Source organism: Mesoplodon mirus, assembly GCF_964341445.2.
Source record: "Mesoplodon mirus genome assembly, chromosome: 12".
In the NCBI taxonomy this organism is placed as follows: domain Eukaryota; kingdom Metazoa; phylum Chordata; class Mammalia; order Artiodactyla; family Ziphiidae; genus Mesoplodon; species Mesoplodon mirus.
This window is the reverse complement of record NC_138988.1, coordinates 12,019,330-12,035,566: the sequence shown is the minus strand read 5'-3', so window position 1 is coordinate 12,035,566 and position 16,237 is coordinate 12,019,330. Positions and strand designations below refer to the sequence as shown.

Here is a 16,237-nt window from a genome sequence, read left to right as displayed (position 1 = left end):
TTAAAACACTGGCCAAAAAAGCCTAAGGAAAACATGTCAGTTAAAGGCCATTCTTGTTAAAAAACAGGAAGGTCATATGGTCATACTCCATAATTTAGCTAAAGATAATTGAATATATAAAATGTTAGAGTTTTACTATATTGCATTTTCTTTAATTTTTAAACTTATTATTGACCAGATTATTTTCTTTCCTGCCAGTGAAAAAGCCAAAAGATATTTGAATAATCAATATAATAATCAGGCCCAAGCCTTATTTATAACAGTCAATTTGGGCATCTCATTACTGTCCAGGGATACATTTTTTTTCACCAAGTAGCTATAATGGTTTTCTGAACAAAGTTTGAAGATTCGGGCCCCCCAGTAGGTGAAGAACAGGTGTCTGGAGGAAATAAGATAGGTTTTTAGACCTGGAAAAAATGAAAGACTGACTGGTTGGCACTCTGAAGATTGGTTATATCAGCCTGCCAACACCCTCTCATTATTTTAATATCACACTTATATAAAATACTTTGGGATCCTTTGCAAGAAAGATAAAAACAAATCAACCTGAAGTCAGGACATGAACTGAATACCTTATTCTGGAAGCACCATCACTGACAGCTTTAGAAAAAAAAAATAGAATGGATCCTTCAAAACACTTTTTCCAAAGGGCAAACAATATTACCAAGAAAGAGTCAAAAAGAAAAACAGCATAATAAGCAGTGAGTGTGGTTCTCCTCACTGCTCATATAATTCCTTCTTAACATTCTTATAGTTCTTATTAATTTCTGGGTGTATATAGTTCTTTGTTTACTGGATTGGAAGCTCTCCTTGGACACTATGTCTTCTTCATGGTGCATTCCCCAAATTGGCAAATGCAGCACTGTGCATGTACTCAGTGTTCAAAAATGTTTCTTAAAATGAAAGGACAGCATGTTCTTTGGATTTCTTCAGAATTCCTTCATTGTTTACAATTCCTGAAAAATAAAATGAACCTTACCTCTATCCAACATGAAAATACTCTTTTCTCTACACATGACTTTATTCCTTTACTCCTGCTATTCCTTCTGCCTGCAATGCCCTTTCCTAATCTCATAAATCCTACTCATTCCTCAAGGCCTATGGCAAGTAGCCCCTTCTCCATGAAGCTTTCTCTCATCTTCCCAGCTACAAGTAATCTCTCCTTCTGTTGAAGTTCCACTTTACCTAAACCTTCCTTACATCCCTCAATTATACTATAGCCAGTTGCATTACCTAAGTAACTATCTCCTAAGTTAGAGCAAGTACACAGCCATGTCTGATAAAATATTTACTAGGTGACTACCTTCAAGCCTATGGTTCCAATGGGGTTTAAGACTTCTAATTCAGGATGATCCCACACCCTATTAATAAGGATCTCCTCTTGCATTTGAGCCATCCTCTGGGAAGACAAAGAAGAACACTCCAAGGCAGTTTTGTAACCTACTGTGTAATAACCTACTGTGTGATAACTGCCTGCGTGCACTATTCCCAAAGAACATCTGAAGCCTCTGTGCTGGCAGGTTGTGACCTTCTGAGTGAACCTAATGACACGTGCGGCTTATGAGAGTCCTGTGAGTCGGAACATTTAGTTGAAGCTAAAATGACCCTTGATGGACCATTTCAATAAGTTTTCAAGTATTAATAGCTTATTATGAAAATTAAATGCATTAGTATATGTAAAATTCTTAAATGGTGTCTGGCACATAGTAATAACTCAATGAATGTTAGCTACTGTTGCCCACGGTCAGAAACCAGCCAAGTAGAACTATGAATTTAGACATGTCTGATTCCAGACCCTATCTGTCATTACTCCTTGGTACTTTTCTACATAAAATCAATTTCCTATCTCCTTCCCTCTAAACCTGCTCTCAAAAATGGGTTTTTATATCAGACGTGTGTACTTCAGTGCAAAATTAAGTGACTTTTTTACCTGCAATGGATACACATCATAAGCCGGATCCAAGTGTCTATTCCCAAACCTATTTGCTTCCAAACAAATGTTTGTGTCCCCCTAAAGTTCAGATGTTGAAGCCCTAATATGATGGTGTTTGGAGGTGGGACCTTTCATGTCATGAAGGTAGAACCCCATGATGGGATTAGTACCCTTATAAGGAGAGGAAGATAGCAAACCCTTTCTGTTTCCCCACATAAGGATACAAAGAGAAGGCAGCCATCCACAAACAAGGAAGAGAGACTTCACTAAGAAGCCAGCCAGGCCGGCACCCCGATCTCAGACTTCCAGCTTCCAGAACTGTGAGAAATAAATGTTTGTTGTTTAAGCCACTCAGTCTATGGTATTCTGTTATAGCAGCCCAAACTAAGTCACTGTTAAATGCCAGATATAATTTATTATAATAGCTGAGGGAATGAACTATGAGTGTAAAGAGATCCCACATACACAAGAAAACTAAGTAACATACTCTGGAAAGACTTGAAAAAAAGGCAAATCACTAAAAAAAAAAAAATGTTTTGCTATTGAAGTAAGTGTAAGAAAAGTTTAAAAGACTGGGGGGAGAAAAAACAGACTATGAACTCTGATTGCTTCAGTATCTTTTAGTTCCTGCCCCACTTCAGAGACACCCAAACTGGAACTCTAAGTAACCATCGCATGGAATTCTAATCGGTAGACCCACAAAACAAACAAACAAAAAACACACAAAAAACCCCATCACTTTGGCCCTATATCAAAAGACTTGTAAATAAATGTACCAAAATTACAGTTGACCCTTGAACAACACAGGGGTTAGGGGAACCGACCCTCTGCACAGTTGAAAATCCATGTATAACTTTATAGGAGGCCCTCCATATCCATGGTTCTATATCTGTGGATTCAGTCAACTGTGTATTGTGTAGCACTGTGGTATTTATCGGAAAAAAATCGACATATAAGTGGACCCGGGCAGTTCAAACCCATGTTGTTCAAGGGTCAACTGTATTTAAGTTAAAACAAAATGTTTCTATCTCCCTCTCCGTGTCTCTTTCTCTGTATCTCTCTGTCTGTCTCTTCCTATGTATATATAATTTTTACGACTTCAGTAGAAGAGCTTTGCCTATGAGTATACTAAAGAGCTGCTGGAACTATGAGAAACCACTTATAGAGTAAAATGGGAGAACAAAGAAAAGGGTAACCAATGCTATGGGAAACAGGGTCAGTAAAGATACAGAGAAGGGGACACTTGAGCTGAGTGGACAGACAGTATGGGGAAAAGGCACTGGCGACCCAAGTACAATATGAACAAAGGTGGCAGAAGCCCAAGCAACATGGCTTGTTGAGAAAACAAATAGAACAAGACTTTCGAAACAGAGACTAAAGAAACAGGTAGGATCTGGATCTTCAAGGAACTGATAAGCCAGAATATAGAAGGTGGACTTTGAGAGAAACATGGAGCAAACACAGGGTTTTAAGCAGCAGAATACAGTAATTGGATGTGCATGCGCAAAAGATCATTGTAGAAGCAGCAATAAGGGAATGTGAGGGTATGGAGAATGTTCGATTTGAAAAATATCACTTCAAGAGTTCAAGCAAGGAACAAGAGCCTGAGACTGAGAAGAAATGAAAATGAAAAACATTATGAAAGAGCTTCCCTGGTGGCCCAGTGGTTGAGAATCTGCCTGCCAATGCAGGGGATACGGGTTCGAGCCCTGGTCTGGGAGGATCCCGCATGCCGCAGAGCGAGTGGGCCCGTGAGCCACAACTACTGAGCCTCCGCGTCTGGAGCCTGTGCTCCGCAACGGGAGAGGCCGCGATAGTGAGAGGCCCGCGCACCGCGATGAAGAGGGGCCCCCGTTTGCCACAACTAGAGAAAGCCCTCGCACAGAAACGAAGACCCAACACAGCCATAAATAAATAAATAAATAAATTTAAAAAAATTATTAAAGTAGAATCAACAAGATTTGGCCAGGAAATTCTTAGCTACGGCACTCCAGGGAGAGGAAAGAATTCAGGAAAATGCTTTGGTGTGTTGCTTTGGTAGCTCTGGAGATCATGGACAACTTATTCTCCTACATTATTTTAAAGAGGTAAAAGAAAGATGTGCAGAAGAATAAGTCAACTCAGGTCACTTTGAACTTAAGGTGCATATAAGACAGAAAATAGAAACCATAACCGCATATCCATCTCCAGCTGGGCTGGAGATGAAGACCTAATACTTTGTAATAGTATCTGAAGCCAGGGAGTGGATGCTATTACTGAGGAACCCAGAGAAGGTGAGAAAGGGACCCGGGGCAGAAACCTGAGTGACACCCGTCCCCATTTCAGAGTCAGGCCCGAGAAGGACGGGAGAGTGAGGACGGTCTGCGCAAGGCAAGCGCACCCAGGAGGACAGGGGCCCACAAGCTGAGAGGAGAGACGGTTTCACATAGAAGCAGCAGAACAATCGGGTCAGCGAGCTTTGGGAAGGCTGCAAATATTCCACTGGATTCAGCAGTTTCGACGTTATCGGAATCCTTTGCGGGGCGGGTATCGTTTTCCTCAGAGCAGGGGAAGCCGAAAGGAAACAGGGATCCCAGTCTGGGAGCGCGCGGCGGACTCGACGCACAGCCTTCCGATGCCCAGTCAGGCTATTCCGCCCCCGAACGCAAACCCCATCACACACACCCCAGCTGCCCCACAAGTTCCAGGAATTCGGAGACCCGGGGGTGCTTTACCCCCTCAGCTTAGGGCGCGCCCGGGCCCCCGCGCCAGCTAGCTTCCAAACCCTCAGACACACGGACAAACGACCTCGCCTCGAAAACCCTCCCTGGGCTCACAGGAAAAATTCAAGCACTTCATTGTGTGTTCCCAAAGCTTTGTCCATACCTTACAAGGTTTTGTATTATCTGTTGTGCGCCTGGCTCAAAACAAAAAGCGAGCCAGACCAAAAAGTCAAGGAACGCAGAGTGAGCGTCAAGGGGGGAGACGCCCTCACGGGGAAACTTCTGATAGGGGAGATAAAAACTACGACTCCCATGAGGCTGTGGGGCCCCAGGACCCGACTCCCAGCGTCCTCTGCGAGGTTCAAGAGAGTCTAGGTGGTAGACGCATCGTGTCGGCGCAAAACGGCCGCTAAAGCCGTGCAGAACTGGCCCTGCAGGATGGCAGCCTCTGAGGAGGAGCCTGAGGCCTTGACGGAACAGCTGGACGTCGCGCGCCACCTGGAAAATTTGCCTGTGAGCGCGTGGCCCCCAGGGACAGAGCCAGAGCCCTTTCAGGTAGGGGGCGGGGTCGGCCAGCCCTAGAGCTGCGCGCGGCCCCAGAGGGCGTGGCCGGTACCCTTTTCTATGGGGGCGGGGCTAGGCGGTCACGAGCGATGCGCGCGCAGCCCGAAGATGGGGCTGGCGCCCTTCCAGGTAGAGTGCCGGGGTAAGTGGTAGCTGGGCTCAGTTCTCAGTTACCCTACGTGGTAGTGCTTCGATTGTTGTCTCCAAGTTTCTAGACCATCTTTTTTTTACCCGATCGCACAGCTATCTGCGAGCGGGAAAAGCTCTTAAATAGCTCAGAGGTTTCGGTCTTTTCCCATTACCCTTTCGCAATGACCTTTACATGGTCTTTTCTGCCCATAGACTGGCAGTTCCCTGAAGGCAAAACCAAAGGTCTCGTGAGGTCCCTTGGAAAGAGCCGTGAAAACCTGGCTTTTTGTCCTGGTTCTGTCCCCAGAACTCGTTGAGATCCGGGGCAAATCAGTTGCCTCTCTGGTCTCAAATGTCTTGTTTGTAAGATAAGGCATGGGGCCCATTAACGGATCTTTGCCTAGTGTCATGATTAAAAACTTAGCCTCTAGAGTCACTTAGTTGAGGTTTCCCTCATGCTGTGAGCGCTTTGGCAAATATAAATAGCCTCAGCTAAGCTTTAGAGTCCTCCCGTGTGCAATTAAAATAGTAATACCTCTCTCCGGATTGCTTCGAGAATTACAAGTAAAATACAGTTCCTAGTTTGCTGAAAGAACTCAATAAATGTTAACTACTATTATTACCTCAAAGACCTTTGTGCTCCAACCTTCTCACCCCTTTGACCTTGGCCTGCATGTTGCCTAAGGAACAAGGAATGACAAAAAAACAAACAAACAAACAAACAAGGATGTTGGAGTGGAAAGAGCCCTGGACTTGGAAGTAGGAGAGCTAGGTTCAGGGCTTAGCATCTTAGCCATGTCTCAGAGCCTGAGTTTCTTCATCTGCAAAATGAAAATAATTAAAGTTTTAGTGCCCTTGTCACACCCATTATTGATATCAAACCCTGTCTGTCCTTCCTAGGGTTATTTTGAGAATCAAGTAAGAGGACAGATTCAGCAGCAGTTTTCAAAGAGTAGAGCAGGCTATTAATGTTAGAAATGGTTAGTTTTCCTCAAACTACATTAGGCAGTTTATCATTAATAATACAGGTGGCTAGTGCCATATTGAACACTGATCCCTAAAAGCTTATTGAAGACCAAACATTGCTGAATGCCTGGTCAAAAACACTGACATATGTTCTCTTTCTTCAAAAAATAATTGAGTGCCTATAATGTGCCTGGCACTGTGTTAAGCTAGGCATAGAAGATAAGATGGTGCCAATACAATTCCTGCCCTTGAGCTTACAAGAGCATATGGAAAGCACTATATGGGGGTCAGAGGAAGCCTTGTGATTGATCCTTATACCTATAGTTGATGGGCATAAATGAAAATCAGGAGACTAAGACTCAATCCCACAGTGTTCCAGCTTCCTGGCTGTATGCACAGCTCTAGGTAGACTTAGAGTTACAAATAGAAGACAGGATCCCTTCCTTAAGGAGCTTATAGTCTTACCAAGAAGATAAAACACGCTTGAAACATGTAAATAACAAGTCTAAAAGGGCCTTCAACTAGTTTGCACCCATATATTCATGGAGCACAATACCAGTCTTACAAAAGGTCAAAACAGGGCCTCCCTGGTGGCGCAGTGGTTGAGAGTCCGCCTGCCAATGCAGGGGATACGGGTTCGTGCCCCGGTCTGGGAGGATCCCATATGCCGCGGAGCGGCTGGGCCCGTGAGCCATGGCCGCTGAGCCTGTGCGTCCGGAGCCTGTGCTCCGCAACGGGAGAGGCCACAACAGTGAGAGGCCCGCGTACAGCAAAAAAAAAAAAAAAAAAAAAAAAAAAGTCAAAACAGCTTGCTTGCCCCAAACCCTGCCTTCACAGGCATGTGCACACATAAGAATTAAGGCATGAAAAACTCAAAGTAAAAATAACTTTGTGTCTAGTGTGCCTTTGGGTCCTGTATGAAAAGGCAAAAAGAACATTCAAATGTTCAGATCAGAAACAAGCACATCATAATACCATCGGGGTTGAAAGACAAGGAGAAAATAAACCGATTGATTTTCTTGAACTAAGAGTTGGATCTAGCCATTTTTCAGGTTTCTGAAAGCAGCTTCAAATATCCTTTTTAAGGTCTCAACATGGCCTTGACAAGAATTATCTGGCTCACAGTCTCCTAATAGCTGCTTGGAGCAAAAACAAACTCATGGGGCTAGAGGCCAAGTACAAAGATTCTTGTAGCTGGTGTTTCAAAACAACCAAAAATGGAATGAAGATTTCCACAGCACTTCCTTAAGATTCAGAATTGAGGCCTAGATTTTAAGCCCAGAATATCGTGCAGTGTCATGTTTCAGTTTCTGGGGTTTTGGTACAGAATGTGACTCAGAAAAGTTAGTCTTCCCATCAAAAATTAAGAGCTTCAATTAAGCAATCAAATAATATTTCCTGAGCCACCTACTCTGTGCCTAGTACTATGGGTAGGAACCCAACCCCTACCACCATTCCATACCCCAAACCTCCTGACCATGCCTTTCCTTAAGACATTTGTTAGAAAGGTCAGACTTACACACTTAGTGAGAGCCCAACAGTCTATGCCACTTAGATCCCAAAGTTCATACTATTAATAAGTGCAGGTCTACTTCAGATAAGGGAGAAATTAATTGTAGCCAAGGAGGTACAATATAATTGCACTTTAACATGCTGTCCTCTGTTTACATTTTGGCTTCTTGGGTGACCGTAGTTTATACAAAAATTCTCAAGTTTTCTGTCACAAAATGTGAAGTCTCCATCCAGTTCTTCAAGGATCTGGTTTCTAGTGCATTTTGCACTGATCATTTTGTATTTATTCTCAACTCTTACATGATCAATTTTGCACTTTGATACATACCAGGAAAAAGTAAAGCTTTTGTTATGACTACTGAAAAAATGATAAAAATCGCATTCTTCATGTCCTCCGTTGTATTTTTCTGAGTGGTTCTTTCTAAATCCCAGCATGTGCATACAATACACAATAAGGTAATATTTACTGATGATTGAAAGCAGTCTGTGCTGGGTCAGCTCTCAGCTTCCCTCCATCAAGATGGATAAATAATGGAGGTAGGACTATAATCATATGGTTTTCCAAACATAATTTTGGTTTGAGTATGTTTAAACCTGAGAAGTTTAACTCCAAACCTATTTTTTTCACCACCCTACTAGATAGCCTGCATAATTCATATTGAACACTTAATGTGCCAGCCACTAGAGAAAGCTTTTTACGTGGTTTCTCACATTTATTTCCTTCACAGCAACCTGTAAGAGAAATAGAAAGGGGATGTTTAGAGAGCTTAAGTAATGTGCCAGAAATATATGATGTTTTAAATATAAAATCTCGAAATAATAAACAGAAGAATTTAAGAAAGTTACTATTTTAAAAGTACAAAGTGGCCCACACAGAGTATAGTGTTATGTTCATTAAATTTCTTGAGAACCTTTCCCCCCTCAGATATAGGTAGTGTCCCTCTTTTATAGTTGCCAACGCATAGTTTAGCAAGTCACTTGCTGTAAGGTCACAGTGCTAATAAGATCCTAGTCCTGTATGTGTCTCCTCTAGGACATTCCATGTTCTGCATTAAGACGTTCTCCACTGCTTGCCCAGTGTTCAGGCCACAGTCACAGTTTTCCTGGCTAGCCGCCTTCACGCTTTGCTCCATTCTCACCTCCCTTTTGGAGACCTCATTGCTCATTAGCCATTTATATCTTTGACTAAATTTTCCAGCCATTTCCTGGAACCATTCTCAGCTTCCACCCTGGGTTTATTAGTCAAGACTCATTTGTTTGCAAGAAACATAAATACAACACAAACTAACTCAGGCAAAAAAGGGAAGGAATTTCCTCATATAACAGCAAAGTCCGAGACTGGTAACTGTAGGCATCTCTGGATCCAGGAACTCTCAAGGTGTCATCAGATATTTCTCTCTACCACCTCCCTGCTTCGCACCCCTGCTCCCCATTCCTGCGGTGGGCCACACACTCAGTAGGTCTTATGTGTGTGGTACAACTTGGGAATGCCTGATGGATACTCTGTAGTTTAGCAAACCCAGTGGAAAAAGAACTCTTCTTCCCTAATTTTTTCAGCAGGAGTCCCAGAATTATATTTCATTGACCTGGCTTATGTCCTGTGCCCATCCATGAACCAAAAATACTGTTGAAAAGAGCAAGCAATGTTCTGATTAGCCAGGTTTAGGGCCCACCCAACCTGAAGCCCCATGCAAACCATTAAGACAAGAGTGAGAAGGGTTCCCCGGGGAAGACTCAGGATGCTTTCATCAGAAGAAGAATAGATGCTGCATAGATTTAAAAACATGTCCAGGATTTGATCTCTCCTTGGCATAGGGTAAGCACAAAAACTCCTCAGGGTAACACCCTTTTTGGATCAGTTTGGTCCTGGGCTTTGTACCAGGGAGTAGGGTACAGACTATGGAAAGAGTGTTACAAATGGGGAGTATTTAAGCTGATGCCACCAGCTGATTCCTAATTTGTAACACACTTAACATGAGCTTTCTGAAACACAGAATTTAAGTTTATATGGCATATAAATATTTGAATAAAATGTCAGATTATTTCTGAAAAACATAATTAAGTTTTCAATATGTAGATACCTGAAAAGATAGATAATTACATAACGATATGTTAAATTAGACCACAGTTTTCAAAAGACTGTTCTTTAGTATAGCCATTTTTCTAAATCAGATAAAATATCTTTTTGGAATGGTATTTAACCAACCTTTTTATGAAGGAGAAAGTGGAAACATATAGAGATAAAATGATTTGTGATTATTATTGGTATCAGGGTCAATGATTCCATCGATCAAGGGGAAAAAAATATTCTCTTTAAACAGGAAGATTATCCAGAAGTCTCTATTATCCTTTGGACGGTGTTTGCAGCTCATTTGGAATCGGCTACCATTTGTAATCTAAGTCTCTAAAGGATCTGAGATTGTGCAAAAAGTTTAAATTGCAGAATTTTAAAAAATGTATCACCAGATTCTCCAAAATCTTATTTTAAATGTAAAAATAAAAGTAAAAGTGAGCAAATAATAGTATTTTTTCCAGAAAGTATTTATCCATATGCAAATAAGTTCAACAAGGAATAATATGCTCTCCTGGTTAGAAAACTGCAGTAAGTCAGAGTTGATTTTAAAAGTTGTTATCTGCATCAAAAAATAAATAAATAAATAACCTTAGAGTTTAGTGATTTCTACAGTACATTAAAATTATATGCATCTGGGCCTCCCTGGTGGCGCAGTGGTTGAGAGTCCGCCTGCCGATGCAGGGGATACGGGTTCGTGCCCCGGTCTGGGAGGATCCCATATGCCGCGGAGCGGCTGGGCCCGTGAGCCATGGCCGCTGGGCCTGCGCATCCGGAGCCTGTGCTCCGCAACGGGGGAGGCCACAGCAGTGAGAGGCCCGCATACCGCAAAAAAAAAAAAAAAAAAAAAAAAAAAAAAAAAAAAAATTATATGCATCTTTAAGAACAAATCAAGTGAAAAGAATTCTTCATGAAAAGTTTAACAAAGTGGTAGTAAAATCTTCATTTTACAAGCACTTCTTAAAATGTCTCAGTAACCATTTCTAAGTTGACTCTTAAAGTCTGGAAGTAGCTTCTGTAAAGGCAGCAGTCATTGAATTTGACTGATGGGGCATCTTTTTCTAAGCCGTCCTTTATCCTTTTATAACATCTCTGCTAAGCTAAAGCTATAAGAACCGACACAAACAAGAGAAGCTCTTTCCACTCTCCACCCCCAAATCACTTTTTAAGCAGTATTGGCCTTCTCCCCCTCCCCCCAACAGGTACTCCCACTCACCACCCTTTCACAGAAGGATGTCAATCCTTCCCCCCAAGCTCAGCGTTTTTTAAAGTATAGGATTTTGCACCTAACTGCATAGCTCCACCAAGGCCTCCACAGGGAGTATAACTACATGCTGCTCAATACTTTTTCTAAAAGCATTGACACAATGTTAATGGATAATTGACTGAAAGGCTGTTCAAAGGTTCCTCTGGATATGCTAAATTCTGTCGACTGGTCTTTTGCAGAACTGTTCTTACTGACTTCATGTGGCAGGATGCCAACAGCCTTTATTGAGGGTCAGAATGAATGAAATGAAAAACAGCCCATGAAACTGCGTCCTGGAAAAGAATGGTTTAGACAGACTCACTTATGAAATTTCTCTCCCATCTCCGTACTAGAAAAAGTCAATGCTTCTGAACACTGAGATTATTCCTTACAGACAGTACAAGCCATACATCTAATCATATTTCCCTCTTTGAAGTGGCTGTTCTTGGGCAGAGCCAAATTCCAGTCTACTTCTGCTGCACACTTAGTGTGTCTAAGCTCTCTCGACTTTTTTTTCCCTTCACCTTACTTTCCTTACCTATTGTTCATTTATCTTCCCTCTTTGTAAGCCTCAATAAATCCTTTCTGGAACAAAACAAGTATAAATAAATGAATTGTTCTATACATGAAGAAATATGCTGGGCTCATGAGAGAAATACTTTAATCTTCAGGGTTTGAGAATATGCTTCATTCTGCCAGTGAGGAAATAACCAGAGGTCAGGTTTCACAGAGAGACTTTAGACTTAAGACTTCTTTATCATAACATTTTATAAATGTAACATTTTGAAAATACAGGTACGTTTAAAAGACAGAGAAGCTTTTTTGTATTCTCCCTTTCGCACTTAATAAGAACAGGATTTCTTTACATGTATACAATATATCTACAATAAATTTCAATATCTATTAATATTATGTGACAATTTTTGGAATTATCTCTGCAAGTTTTTTGCCAAATTTCTGCTTTTAACTTTGTGAAGACTCAAATAGAACTATGAGGTAATAGCATTTTTTAAAAACATGAGAGAATATATAAGAATTTAGATAATCTTCAAATTTAAAAATTCTTTTAAAAAATCAATGGAAGACTCTCTCCCAAAGGCCATTTTTCATTGATTTATCATTTATGACTTTCTTATCCCCAAAAAGGATCTGAGGTAACTCACAATAAAAATACATATATGCATTTGTATTATCAGATAAATGTAAAAGAGATAAAAGCCAAGGAGAAAACACATAACTGCATTCAAAACCTAAATTTGGCACTGATTTTCCTGACACCTAAAGCTAATGGAAACAAAATGGATTACAAATTTTTCAATATCTGATAAGAGAAAAATACATAAATTTTTCCACTGCTTAAAAGGAAACCACCAAATTTTAAATCTAAAAATTAACCCTGGTTTTTAAATTGGAAAGAGATGTTTTCAGGCAATATTGTAATATATTGCATTTTGTCATTTTTGTTTCATTCTGTTTGTTGGAATTAGGAACTGTCTCAGCCAAAAGCTGCTTGAAATACACATGAGATATATGACATACCATGCTGACTTACCAGTATTTCTGTTTTTTGCAGTATACTCCTGATCATGTAGCCGGGCCTGGAGGAGACACTGATCCCACTCTAATAACCTTTCCCGGATGCGTTTGTCTCAAAACTCCCTGCCTCCCTGGAACTTGCTCCTGTCTCCGTCGTGAGGAGAACTATGATGATAATTTATGCCTCAGACACATAGGATCAGAAGCAAAGTGCGCTGAGCCAGTTTTCGAATGCAATGTCCTGTGTCAGTGCAGCGACCACTGCAGGAACAGAGTGGTCCAGCGGGGTCTGCAGTTCCACCTCCAGGTGTTCAAGACAGATCGCAAAGGCTGGGGACTCCGTACCTTGGACTTTATACCAAAAGGACGGTTTGTCTGTGAATATGCTGGCGAGGTTTTAGGATTCTCGGAAGCACAGAGAAGAATTCAGTTACAAACAATACACGATTCGAATTACATTATAGCCGTCAGGGAGCATGTTTATAATGGGCAGGTAATGGAAACGTTTGTTGATCCTACCTCTATAGGAAATATTGGAAGATTCCTTAACCATTCTTGTGAGCCAAACCTATTGATGATTCCTGTCCGAATCAACTCGATGGTACCAAAGTTGGCACTTTTTGCAGCCAAAGACATTGTGCCAGAACAAGAACTCTCTTATGACTATTCAGGAATATTTCTTAATCTGCTGGATAGTGAAGACAAAGAAAGGTTGGATAATGGGAAATTAAGGAAACCTTGTTATTGTGGTGCTGAATCATGTGCTGCATTCCTGCCTTATGACAGCTCACTGTACTGCCCCTTAGAAAAGCCAAACACGAGTGAGGAAGGAAAAGTCAAGCAGAAGCATGTCTGGCCTCGCAGTGGAGGAGAATGAGGAGGAATCGAGCGTGTTTGGCTCAGCCCTTCCTGGGTTTCCCTCTTACGAGCAGCTCACCCTCAGGGTCAGTCTCTGCTCGGTAAGGAGCTTGCCCCTCACTGTAGGGGAGCCCAGTGGTTGTAACTTAGGAATGTGGCAGAGACTACAGATTGTCCAGCAACACTCTCTCTCCCCTTCTATCATAGAATTCTCAGTTTTTAGCTGGGTACATGACTGCTGAGAATACTCACTTTTCCTAGTGAGATGTGGCTAAGGGACTATGTCATAGCTAGTGGGATATGAGGGAAAACGTTGTGCCCTTAAGTGGAGATATCCTTCCCTTATCCCACTCTTTTTTCTTCTTGGCTGGAATGTATACATGATAACTGGAGCTGGAGCATCCATGCCATACCCCAAAATAACCTTGGAAAAGGAAGCCACACATAGCAAGTCAGCAAAATTTAAAGGAGTCTGGAGGCTGTATACTGCCCAACACTCTACCAGTCCTGATCTGACACCTCTGGACTATTCAGTGAGAAACTGTCTTTGTCATTTATGCCACTGTTATTTTAAACTTTCTAGTACTAGCACCAAACCTAATCAGTGATCCAAGGAAACCCTGATGGCTGAACACCTAAGCCTTGCTTTCCAGTCAATTTTATCAGTAATAAGGCTGGTATTTTCATTTCTGTATGACTCCAGTTTATTTCTCATCTGTTTCTAAACATATCAAGGAAAAGGGCATGACTAATTATCACCTGCTAAAACCCTAATGATTATCACCAATAGTGAAAAATGTAACCATGAGAATGACTTCCATGTGTATAACGAAAAGTCATAAAAGGAAACAAATTGTAAAATTTTTGCTATATATCTGCTGTACTTCAAGGCTTGTGAAGTTATGCTTCAAAACTTCAAACAGCCTCACTTCATGTATTAACAACATGAAAATAACCCTGTCAACACCACCAAAGGTGATGGGAGTTTTATAATTCCATTTAAACTTCTGGAGAGGCAAACATCTCTAACTTCCTTCCTTAAAGCAAGAGTGTTGCAAAAACAAAGCTACTATGGAAGTTAGACTCTTTGAAAGCTAAAATAATTACTTGGGCCCTATAATTTCTTTTTCTAGTACATTTAGACCCTACCACCAGGAGACTGTGCTTTCAAAGTTATATCATAGGGACCCATGTTATATATAACACCCTAGTCCTGTATGATATCATAAGTAGGATAGTTGTACATTTTAAGTGAATGAAATGTATGGTATGTGAATTATATCTCAATAAAACTGTTAAAATAATAACTATGTTAGGGTTTGCGTATTCACATAACATTATCAGGAATGGTTCCATGTGAATAGATGATAGTAGAGTACACATAAAATGCCCCAAACTACAAATGTGCAGTGTCTAAAACAGAATGAATTTTTCTTCCAAACTCATCATTTCTCCCTGACAGCCTTCCTCTATAACTGATTTCTCTGAAGCAGTCCTGCTTTTTGTAAGGCAGCTTGTATCTCTCATTTTAAAATGGTCTTTCTCCTCCTCACAAGGGCTTCTAGTAACTGAGCTACTTAAGAGGCAATAAGGAAATGGTCAGGAGGAACATGAGTGGCTCACTGTTCGAAGCTCCAGATACCCTTTCCTTCTTCCTTGTGCTCCGTATCTATTGAATATCACCGTCTGTGTATCAGAAATACTCCAGTTAGGACACGAGCAGCATCCTCCATCTTGATGTCTCTTCCAAAGACAGAACTCACTGAATATAGACCCTTGGAGTTTTTTGTACTCACACATAAGTTTATTCTTTTTTTTTTTTTTTTTTTTTTTTGCGGTATGCGGGCCTCTCACTGTTGTGGCCTCTCCCGTTGCGGAGCACAGGCTCAGACGCGCAGGCTCAGTGGCCATGGCTCACGGGCCCAGCCGCTCCGTGGCATGTGGGATCTTCCTGGACCGGGGCACAAACCCGTGTCCCCTGCGTCAGCAGGCGGACTCTCAACCACTGCGCCACCAGGCAGGGAAGCCCCACAAGTTTATTCTTAAATAGCAATGTCGCCTGGAAATCAGATTCCTAAAGTAAGAGTTGAAGACCTTCCAAGTCTTTTCTAGGTACTGAGTTAACTGCATTTACTTAATTGCCATGTTCCTAAGAAAGCTGACACTTCTACTTTTGAGAGCAAACATTAAAAGATATACTTCTGCTTGACTATTATCCTAATATAAAAAACATAACTTTTTTACAATTATAAATTAGTATAAAATTAGAATTTTAAAAGGTGTTATGTGTCTTCATGGAATTAAAACATAAAAATGGCTCTGAAGTCAATTTCCACTGAATTCACTAAGAATGTGGAAACGTGTACCTTGGAAACTGTTTTGGCCCAAGAATAATAAAGATCATACGTGGAGGACAAAACTTTTCAAATCTTCTTTTTTAAATTAATGTTTTTAAATTTCAAATTAATATTCACAAAATATCAGTGGCTGATAGATTTTGTTCTTGGCTAAATGGAAAATTTTGCCTTAATTGAAATGAATATTCAGAGATTATTTTTCTCCCTCCCTGTTTTCAATATTAAGCCCCAATACTGCCTAACTCTGAAGCATAAGGCAGGAATGGATTAAGCACATCAACGGTAGACTAATTTGCATAGAACAGAGGATTTTAAACTCAGGAAGATCTCATTTAAAAAGGGGGAAAAAAATCTCCCAAAGTT

The 16,237-nt window shown here is 41.0% G+C and overlaps 1 protein-coding gene and 1 long non-coding RNA gene across 3 annotated transcripts in view; one reads left to right on the top strand and one right to left on the bottom strand.

Moving 5' to 3' along the window:
- LOC309812964 overlaps window positions 1-4,894 on the bottom strand; it is a 283,783-nt gene extending 278,889 nt beyond the window's left edge. The window contains exon 1 of the long non-coding RNA XR_014295432.1: window positions 4,799-4,894. This is a non-coding gene — a long non-coding RNA (uncharacterized lncRNA). The remainder of the gene's footprint in view (window positions 1-4,798) is intronic.
- A 111-nt stretch (window positions 4,895-5,005) lies between these two features.
- LOC309813381 (histone-lysine N-methyltransferase SETMAR) lies at window positions 5,006-15,935 on the top strand. Of its 2 annotated transcripts, none has more exons than XM_082638234.1 (2): window positions 5,006-5,148; window positions 12,697-15,935. In XM_082638234.1, exons 1-2 carry the CDS (start codon window positions 5,074-5,076, stop codon window positions 13,534-13,536), a joined length of 915 nt encoding a protein of 304 aa, XP_082494360.1. In that variant the 5' UTR covers window positions 5,006-5,073; the 3' UTR covers window positions 13,537-15,935. The 2 variants fall into 2 exon arrangements, with proteins under 2 accessions (XP_082494360.1, XP_082494359.1); XM_082638233.1 differs by having other exon boundaries at window positions 5,006-5,190.
- Window positions 15,936-16,237: the final 302 nt, after the last annotated feature.

Excerpts from the sequence above, each read along its gene's own strand:
- LOC309813381 (XM_082638233.1), top strand. The coding sequence starts at position 5,074 with ATGGCAGCCTCTGAGGAGGAGCCTGAGGCCTTGACGGAACAGCTGGAC. Across the intron at positions 5,191-12,696 it reads CAGAGCCAGAGCCCTTTCAG|TATACTCCTGATCATGTAGC; the intron begins GTAGGGGGCGGG and ends TGTTTTTTGCAG.